This window comes from Propithecus coquereli, unplaced genomic scaffold, assembly GCF_000956105.1.
Source record: "Propithecus coquereli isolate 6110/MARCELLA unplaced genomic scaffold, Pcoq_1.0 Scaffold130, whole genome shotgun sequence".
Taxonomy (NCBI): domain Eukaryota; kingdom Metazoa; phylum Chordata; class Mammalia; order Primates; family Indriidae; genus Propithecus; species Propithecus coquereli.
In genome coordinates, this window is record NW_012137192.1 from 2,299,000 (window position 1) to 2,309,002 (window position 10,003).

Here is a 10,003-nt window from a genome sequence, read left to right on the forward strand (position 1 = left end):
GCTCTAGCTGTTACCTAGGCAAGAGATAAGTGACTAGATTCTCAAAGCGAGGAAATCGCCATGGCTCAATAAACCTAGGGCCGTAGGGAAGCGGCAGAAATGGCAGACAAATCGAAGCTGAACGGGACCGCAGGAACTTCCGGTCTCAAACAGACCAATATCCGCGGCTCAGCGCTTGACGGTCCCCTTTTGCAGCCGTTGCTGTGAGTGCCGTAAAACAGGGTTGCCGCCGCCGCTGCTGCTGAGTGAGGTAAGAAGTGGGAGGCTCAGCTGGGGATGGCTGGGCGCTTTCTGACAGGTATCGTTGGTGGCTCGGGCCCCCTCACCGGGCATCTCCCAGTTTTCTGGGCAACTGCCTTCCCCTCGGCGGGGAGGCGGCCGAGGCTGGCCACAGCCTGAGCGCGCTCTGGGCTTGGCGCTCCTCAGTCAAGTCCGTGAGCATTTCGTGGTAGACGTCTGCCCTGCCAGTCCTTCCCACGCTCCTGGGCATGGCAGCAGGTAAAATCCTTATCCTGGGACAGGTTCAGTTTTGGAGGGCGATCGAGACGCTTGTAGGAGCTGGGTTGGGGTAGTGACGTTTGAGCCGGGTCGTGACAGCCATCTCAGAATTTTCTAGAGGATCGGTGGGGAGAGCGTTTCAGGTTGTGGGACCAAAGTGTGCATAAGCATGAAAGGAACTTCCAGGTTTTAGCAGCACTGCACGCATATTACAGCAGTGGCTGGAGGAATGAGCTTACCGGGTAGGGAAGGGAAAGCAGGAATCTGGCGGGAGCCAACGGTGGGTCCCAACAGGGAAGGCCCTGGATGTTCTCTGTGAAGGAGTGAAGTTCTTCCTTGGGCAGTAGGGAGCTACAACAGATAATTTAATTAAACATCCCTTTTTCTATTCTTCCGATGCTCCCCCCGGGTTCGGCTTTCAGTTCATTGGGATGAGAATATACTTTGTGTGCTCAATAATAGAGTGGACACTGCCAGCCGTGCGAAATAGTTTCATACAGCTTTGGGGTCTGCCTTTTGTTTGCATTGTTGGAGGACGTCGAGGAAGAATGGATATGTGTAGAAGTTACTGCGGAAGCTTTGGGTAGGACTCTGAATAATTGGATTTAGATTCATCACTATTACCAATTTCTCAGGTAACATGAGGGAAGCCACTTTTCTCTGAGCTTCACTTTTCTTGGATGTAGAAAAACAAAAGGACCTAGTTGATATCTCAGATTCTTTATATCTTTGAAGATAGCAGATTTCCAATAAGTAAAAATCAGCCTATGAACAAATACAAAGTGAGCGATAGAGCAGCACATTAGGAATTGGGAAGAGGGAAGCCCAGTAGAAAAGGTTGTGATTGAGCTGGACTCTGAGGATGAGTAGGGTTTGAATGATTAGAAACCCTCTCCGTTGAGCCATGGATAGAGATAGAAAATGCAGGAATACGCAATCATATTTTAGAGTCTATTTGTGGAGATATAGAGGCTAGAGGATTGTGAGGGTAGAGGACTGGGGAAGGATGGTATTGCATGATGAAGGAACTCCCAAGTGGAAAGGAAGTGCAGTATGTTCTGACAAGAAGAAAGGAATTGGGGAACGTCAAAAGAATGATACACAGGACTTGATTTCTTGGAACTAGGTGATGATATTTTGAACCTGGGTGTCTAAAAAGTGAATTTAAGTGCTGCTGGCAAAAAATGGGAATTGTATTGAATTCCAGTGTGCAATAGTGTATTGGGAATACAGTGATTCAGGCGGTAGCTCTGGTGTTGCCAATAACTAGCCTCTTGGCTGTCATTTAATTCTTCTGGATCCTGTTCTTCTGAAAGGTGATGTTGAGCCAGGTAGTCTCTCTTCTCTAAAACCTGTAAAACTTGAGTCTGTGAGGATGGAGAGCTACTTTTCTTCTGGAGGGGGAGAGGAAGATAGTTGACAAAGAATAAACTGTTAATGTTGAACATGTTAAATTTGAGGTATAAGAAATAGAGTTGAAACTGTAGGCAGATGCAGTGCACAGACTGTAAGGTAGTATATTCTTTAGAGGTGGTAGTTAAATCTTGAGAATGGATTTGCTTTGTGGGAGAGAGTAACTATAGGACGTACCCATAGATAGGAAGCTAGAGAAATTACTGAAGGAGGTAGGTGAATCTCAGAGCTAAGAGCAAGGACTCCTTTTAAAAAGAATTACTTATAGATTCTCGGGGACCAACATTATTATTGAACTAATTTAACAGCATTTACAGCAGATATTAAGCACCCATTTCTGGGAACTCTGGCAGAAAATAAATAATTCAAATAGTTGTAATTTCCACTACCTTTCTAATTGTCTACCCAGAAATGATATCATTTACATATTTATTTATTCAACAAATATTTATGTGTTTTAGGCACTGCTGGGTCCTAGAGATATAATGATGAGCAAGGTAGATGTTGTTCCTATTCTCCCTGCATGTGAAGGCCTTAGCATCTAAGTCAGTGCTTTTCAAATTTTAATGTACATATGAATCACCTGAGGATTTTGTTAAAATGTAGATTATGAATCACTAGGAGGTGCTGAAAATTGTGTATTCCTGAAAAGTTCCAGTGTCATGCTGATGTTGCTGTTCTGTGGACCATACTTCTAAGTGAAGAGGATCTAGATTCTGCCTAGCAAATGTGGCAGTCACACCACTACTCATCATCTGTTCTTCTTAAATGAAAAAATGTTATTCTTTATGAAAATAACATATGCTCATTATAAAAATATTAGAAAAATATAGAAAAGCATAAGGAACAATGGAAAAATCACCCGTAATTCTCCCCATCCAAAGATAACCGTTATTAATATTTTGGGAAACATCCATCTAGATTTTATATATGTACATATATTCACACTTAAATGTTGTACTAAGTACTTGATACCCCTAATCCCTGTGTTTGATTCAATTAGCTTCATAGTTTATTAAGATAAATACCCAAATGTCCTCAACTAAGCAATTAAGTACTTGCATTCTTGAGGGGAAGACTTTACTCAAAAATAATTTGGCTTAACACCATTCTGTTACTCCAAAAGTGGGAAGATGTTAGCATAATTAAGGCTTATAACATGTGTGGGCTCTGGTAAATAAATAACCTGTTAATTGAGCCATAGGGTGAGAGAAGATTTTTTAAAGTTTTTTTAAACTTACTTTTCTTTCTTATTACAAAATCAATTTATGTTCACATAAGATAAATAAATAGTAAAAAAAAAAAAAGAAGAAGAAAGAAAGAAAAAGAGAGAAAGGACCTGTACTCCTCTTAACCCAAAGACAACCTCTCCTGTCTTTCTTATCTAACCTCTCTGATCTAGGTCTTTCATTTCAGCCACTCTCTTTCCAAAACCCTCTTACACCATAGTCATTCAGAAAGGAGTCACTATATATTAATGATTTTTCTGGAGCTTCAAATGGAGAGACTAAATTTTTTTTATCTTTTTATCTTCAAGTGTCAGCATGTTGAGGTAGAGATTATATGGCAAAAGATTAATAGATGAATGAGTGGTAAGCAAGTAGAGGCTCCTTAAGCCCTTGTAGTCTCATCTTTACTTCCAGGCTGCTGACACTCTTATAACAGTGAAAGGAAAGGAAATGAATAACAAGAAGGACCAGCAGCATTTTGGGAAGATTGGATAGTAGTAGCTATTGCTACTGGGCCTTTTTTGGCTTCTAAGAACAGCTGAAAAATGTTGATTTTTTTTTATCTTAACTCTGAAAACATTTGCAGAGGCATTTTCTCTTTATGCCTCCCAATCTGCCACGTCATGTCTCTAACCATACCTTTGCCTAATTACACTACCCTCTATCCTCTGTAGTTCAACATCCTGTTTTATTTTGCAGTTCAGAGCATACTTGAGAGTCTGTTCTGTCTGATTCATATTACCCATGCCTCCCTTTTACTCTCTAATATCTCCAAATATGTTGGGACTTTGCAGCACTAAAGGGACCAGGCTACCAACATTGTACTTATGAACCTAAGTGAGGTGTCAGGGCTGGTCATTTCTTGTCCAAGGGGCTCAGATATCAAGAGAGGTGATCTAGAAGGCATGAGTGGGGAGAAGTGAAATAAAAAAGTCAGGTAGTCAGATATTCTTTCAAACAGATTCCTACCCAAGTGATTCTCAAAAGAGTAGGAGCAGGCAGAGGGGTGTTAGGGTAAGCCACGTACCAATCTTTCATGCCAGTACCTTCAGAGGACAAATGATAAAGTAAAAGGTTAAGTGGGAAGCTGAAAGAACATTAAGTGCTGTTCTTGGCTGTAGAAAGACCCTGAGAACTATCTTGAACTTCTCATCTTGTACCTTTTTTTGTCACATTTCTGTATAACTTTTATCTACTAACAGTTTTCCCCCAACCTTTTTCATGTCTTGATACATAGTAAAATTGATAATAAAAGATGAAAGGAAGGATAAAAGAATGTGTTTTTGGCTGAAGGTGCCTGTCCTCGAACTTCCAGGCTCAAGCGGTCCTCCTGGCTCAGCCTCCCAAGTAGCTGGGACTACTGGTGTGCGCCACCATGCCTGGCTAATTTTTAAATTTTTTTTATAGAGACAGGGTAGGGATCTTGCTATGTTGCCCGGGCTGGTCTCAAAGTCCTGGCCTCAAGTGATCTTTCTGCCTCTGTCTCCCAAAGTGCCGGGATTACTGGCATGAGCCACCATGCCAGGCCTGTGTTAATTTTTATGTGGTTACTATATTCCTAGTGAAGAGATATTGCTAATAAAAAAGAACATTTTGGTAGTCTAATTTCCTTTGCAATTGGATTGCCTTGGCATTTATAAAAAATAATGAAATAAAGTTAATTGAATATCATCTTGATAATAAAAATGTAGTTAAGTTATTGATGATATTTTTTTGAGGTTTATTTCATGTAAGAATTTATTGTAAACTAGCAATGTCTCCAAAGAGAGAATAAGATATTTAGATTTTATGTCTGTAGGGGCTGATTTAGGCCTATTATGTGTTTTTTTCCATTTATTTATTTGGGCTTAGAAGAGGCTGGGCCATGGCACAATCTGAATGCCACTTTAGAGTTCACTAGGAATCAATATACAATACATTGATGTACTAATTAATACAAATACAAGAAACTGAGCTGAAATCTTGAAAATGAAGGATATCCTTGTGAATGATGTGAGCTGCCGTTGTCAGAGTATAGGTTGAGCATCCTAAATCTGAAAATTTGAAATCTGAAGTACTCCAAAATCCAAAATTTTTTGAGTGCCATCATGATGATGAAAGGAAATGCTCATTGGAGCATTTCAGATTTCCAGATTTGGGTGCTCAAATTAGTAAGTATAATGCAAATATTCCAAAATCCCAAAGAATCCAAAAATCCAAAACACTTCTGGTCTCAAGCATTTCATATAAGATATACTCAACTTTTATTTGATGATTTTATTTTAGCAGGTTTTAGCTGAATGTAAAAACTAATATCATCATCAATGTTGATTTATATTGCTAGTTTTCAAAGTTTGGGGAGATAGAGAATAATCATGATTTATTCAGTTCTCTCTGCTTAATATACATTATCTGTAGAACAGGTGGATTGTTCATGTGACTGCTGATATCATTTCTCTTAAGTAGTTTGTTGACCTTATATACATTCTTACAGTATTTGCTTTATATAGGCTTCAGCTTTAGAAACTTATTTGGATTGTTTTAAAATCCCCAACCAAGACTTCTGATTTTAAGATGACAGAGTAAAGTCATTTGTGCCCTCTTCTATCTGAGATTACCCTGCAGCAGCAACAGACAAAGGCAATTGGCTCAAGAGCTAGAAGAAATAGTTGCACAAGAGTATATGGTGAATCATAATCTGTCTGAGCTCAGGAAAGGAAAGAGACAAAATTGGAGAAATAAAGAACACATTGGAAGGAAAATTAACTTTGAAAATTGAGTAAAGGACATGATGACAGGCTTTTGAAAGTTAAAGTGAAATGGGAATGAAAAGAGATAAAACAAATGCTTGATTGTAGTTCTGGAAATAGAGAATTCAACATTATAACAGAAAAATATTCAAACATATAACTTAAGAAAACTTTCCACAGAGAAATCTTCATTCTGCAGATTGGAAGGACACACGATGATTGAGGAAAAACTAATACGCTGTCATCAACATCCTTCCATAAGCTAGTTTAAAAAACATTGGATTTCAAAGGTAAGAAATACATCCTTTGCTCATCTCATTAAAAAGATCAAATTACCCGTGTGGGTGGGGGTGGGAAATCAGATATTGTCACGAGAATATTTAGCATTACAGGATAATGATACAAAGGCTGTAAGTCATCGGTGGAAAGGAAGTGTGACCTCAAAGTCAAACTGTCAACTGACAACTATTTTTGAACAACGTAAGAACTCAAGGCAAGTAGTACCCATGAGTTCTTTTTGATAAACTGCAAGAAGATGAGTATCAGTCATCCAGTAGGTGAACAAGGATGTTATAGTAAAGGGATTGGCAGGGAATGTTGTAGGAATAGGATCAAAATAAGTGAGATATGTAGTTATGAAATAGAATAGAAGTGTAACAAAGTAGAAATAACTAATAAAAGTCAGGATTGAAAGTGCAGAGATGGCAGAAGTTAGAGTGAATTTGCTGATTTCTTATTTTATAGCTGGAGAACAAAAGACTTGTAAAGCTTAGACATCAGGTAATAGAGGTGTTCGTGTATTTGAAGGAATAAAGATAAGCACTTAAAGAACTAAATATATTTAGCCAAAATCAAACAGTGCAGATGAGATAAGAAGAAATAAGACCATTTTAAATTTCTTACTGTAAAGAAATATTCAGAAATGGGATCTAAGGTGAAAGAATGAAATGTCCATGGTGGCATTCTTTATGCTTGCAGAAAATGGAAAACATACATGGGCTGTTTATAAAAACTGACCACATCCTAGATCACAAAAACTCAAAAAACAACAAAGAGCTATCACACAGATTGTTTTTCTTGAGAAGAGACTCAGTTTCTTCTATGGAGGTGCTTTTCATTGTGCTCAGCAGCATCTGCATCACCTGGGAACTTGTGGGAACTGAGAGGTCCCATGCCAGATGTACTGAATCACAAAGTTGGAGAAGTCCCTTCCAATCTCTTGTTGGTCAGTTCTTATAAATATCCTATTTATGTTTTCAGTTATTTGCAATTGTATAGAATGCCGTGATAAGCACTTTTGTTCTTTCATCTTTGGTCTCATATCTATTTTGTAGGATAGAAAATTACCGGGTCAAAGAATATCTGTGGAAATTGAGATAACTTTTTCTTTGTTCTGTTGTTGGTTATTAGAGATGAAAAATTAAAAATAGGTTTTTGTCTCTTTAGAAATATCTTTTTGTTCACAGAAAACAAAATTATCTTCCTGTTCTAAAAAATGAAAACGACTGGATTACTTTCAAAAGACAAGCAAGTGAGCACCACAGACTAATGAGTAGAATCAATAAGAACGTGATTTTGGCCCTTTTAACATTGACAAGTTCTGCATTTCTGCTGTTTCAGTTGTACTACTATAAGCACTATTTATCAACAAAGGTAAATTTTTTTCTTCCTTTCTCATCATTAGACTTCATTTTAGCTGTACATTTTTTTAACACCCTTCTGCTTTGTTCTACATTAAATTAATCATAGTTATTCAAATCCTTGCAGAAATATTTCTTACTGAGATTCTCAATTTTGAGAGCTGTGGCAAGCAATTCAAAATTTCAGTTAAATGTTATTATAATAACAAACTAAAGACAAGGTACCAAGTTTCAGATGATGTTTATTGAAATTTTCTCATGCAGTTATTTAAAAATTTTATTTTGATGAGCACATTATCCCTCATTTAAATGAACTCAATGATAATTTTGTTAAAATATCAAAATTGGTTTATTTTAGTACAGTGTATATTTTAATTTAGTACCTACCAGAGAAGTATAATGGTATAACTTACCTTTATCTGTATCTATAGAAATAAAGAAGTAGAGACAATGGTTTAGAAAGGAAGAGCTTTTAAAGATCCACAGAATATGGTTTCCTTTTGGAGTGATGAAAATATTCTGTAATTAAATAATGGTGGTAGTCACACAACTCTAAACATACTAAAAATCACTGAATTGTGCACTTTAAGAGGGTGAATTTTATGGTATATGAATTTTGTCAATAAAGCTATAATATTATAAAAGTAATCTGGCTCACTAGAAATTTACTTATCCCAAACTCAGCAGATTAAACAGCCCAGAAATGTAGTCTTATCTATTAATGTAGGGCCGTGTTGAGCAACAAATGGCTGTATTACAGAGTCTGCAGTCTCTTATCAAGATTGAAGATTACAAAGCAGCCTCTGTTGTTTTTTCTCAAACATTCCGTAGTATTAAATGATGTGGGCTAAGTTGCAGATAGCCTGTGAGGAGAGACCAATTCTAGCGCTACCTTACTTAGTATATTCATCCTTCTCTTCTTCTCTACCTCTCTCTCTCCAATTAACAAACCCTTACTAAGCATTCATTAGTTGCCAAGCACTGTACTAGCCACTGTTGATCCAACGATGGATTCGTTTTTGTCCCTGCCCTCGAGTGTGCAGTTTAGTTGGGAGATGAGTTTAGGTACTTGGAGCACATTTCATTTTTAGGGTGAGGCTACTCTAATTGTTCTTCAGCATTTTCCCATTTATAGCTTATAGATAAAGAATGCATTCAAGGCATAAGAAACTACTTTGGGTCTTCTTTGAACTTGAAATATATTCTTCCTCTTTTCTCTAGACCATCAGACATTCTTTCTTCTGTTCCTTTCAAAGTATTTTGGGGCATATCAGATGAAACCTGATAATATTGTTCTTCCTTCTGATTCTCTAGACCTGAATATTTTAAAAAATATTATTAAAAAATAACATTTGAAATTATGATATATGTTAGATAAAGGGTAGACACTGGAGCTGTCCATAAAACAGAAATAATAATGCTTACTTTGCAGGATTGTTGTGAGGAGTAAATGAGAGAATATAATTCACATATGGAAATGTCAGACATAGTACCTTACACTTAGGATTTGCTCAGTAAATACTATTATACTTTCTTATCACTTTGCCAAGTTCTACAAACACTAATTGGTGTGTGGAGATGAGGTTAACAGTTTGGAGCTAAACAGACAAACCCTAATTCCAAAGAGATAGCAAAGAATTTCCTATTCATTGATGAGAAATAACTGGTTCAGAGATGTTGACCATATATACCTCACTGTCTGATAACTTAATTAACTTACTATAATCTATCAGTGTTTTCCATCTTGGATTGCTGTATCATAAAATTGTAGAATTCTTAGCTCATGGCTATATGGAAATAGGTATTTTGATAATGCTTTTTAATGATTATGAGCTAATTTTCTAGTTTGAATCTCATGCTTACCCTAAATGTAATGTTGCATGCTGAGCTTCGAATTTACTAAAAAGTTCTTTTGTTTCTTCCTAGAATGGAGCTGGTTTGTCAAAATCCAAAGGAAGCCAAATTGGATTTGATAGCACACAGTGGGTATGTACAATAAACAAGAAATTCCTCAATTACAGTGTTCATTTAGTTAATTTGTTTACTCTGTAAATACTTGTTGAATGATGACAATGATAATAGCTACCTTGAAGTGGTGGAGGGTGGCCAGTAGGTAGTGGCAGGGAAGGAGCAGGCCCTATGCCAAACACTTTACATGTAATATCTCATCTAATCCTTATGGAAACCTCAGGAAGTCAGTACATAGGTACAATACTTATTGTCAGTTCACTCAGACAGATTACGGTTAGTTGGCTAATAAATGGTTGAGTTCCGGTTCTAACTATCTGCCTCAAACCCTCATTTGCTGAGCTGTGGTGCTTCCCTAAATGAGTGAATATGTGAATTAGAATTGAATTTACCAATAAGGGAAAATTAATGATCAGGAATAAAAATCTATTCACTATATTTCCTTTATAAGATCAGGGGAAACCAGCAAAATATACAATATATATCCTTGTTTTACAAATTTCAGAGCCTACACATTTATAAAATA

At 37.1% G+C, this 10,003-nt stretch overlaps 1 protein-coding gene across 1 annotated transcript in view; it reads left to right on the forward strand.

Moving 5' to 3' along the window:
- Window positions 1-232: 232 nt before the first annotated feature.
- The window catches only part of FKTN (fukutin), a 44,455-nt gene continuing 34,684 nt past the window's right edge, over window positions 233-10,003 (forward strand). Inside the window, exons 1-4 of the mRNA XM_012638554.1 lie at window positions 233-250; window positions 6,050-6,159; window positions 7,336-7,522; window positions 9,436-9,495. Coding sequence (XP_012494008.1) covers window positions 7,418-7,522; window positions 9,436-9,495 — 165 coding nt within the window. The 5' untranslated portion in view covers window positions 233-250; window positions 6,050-6,159; window positions 7,336-7,417. The remainder of the gene's footprint in view (window positions 251-6,049; window positions 6,160-7,335; window positions 7,523-9,435; window positions 9,496-10,003) is intronic.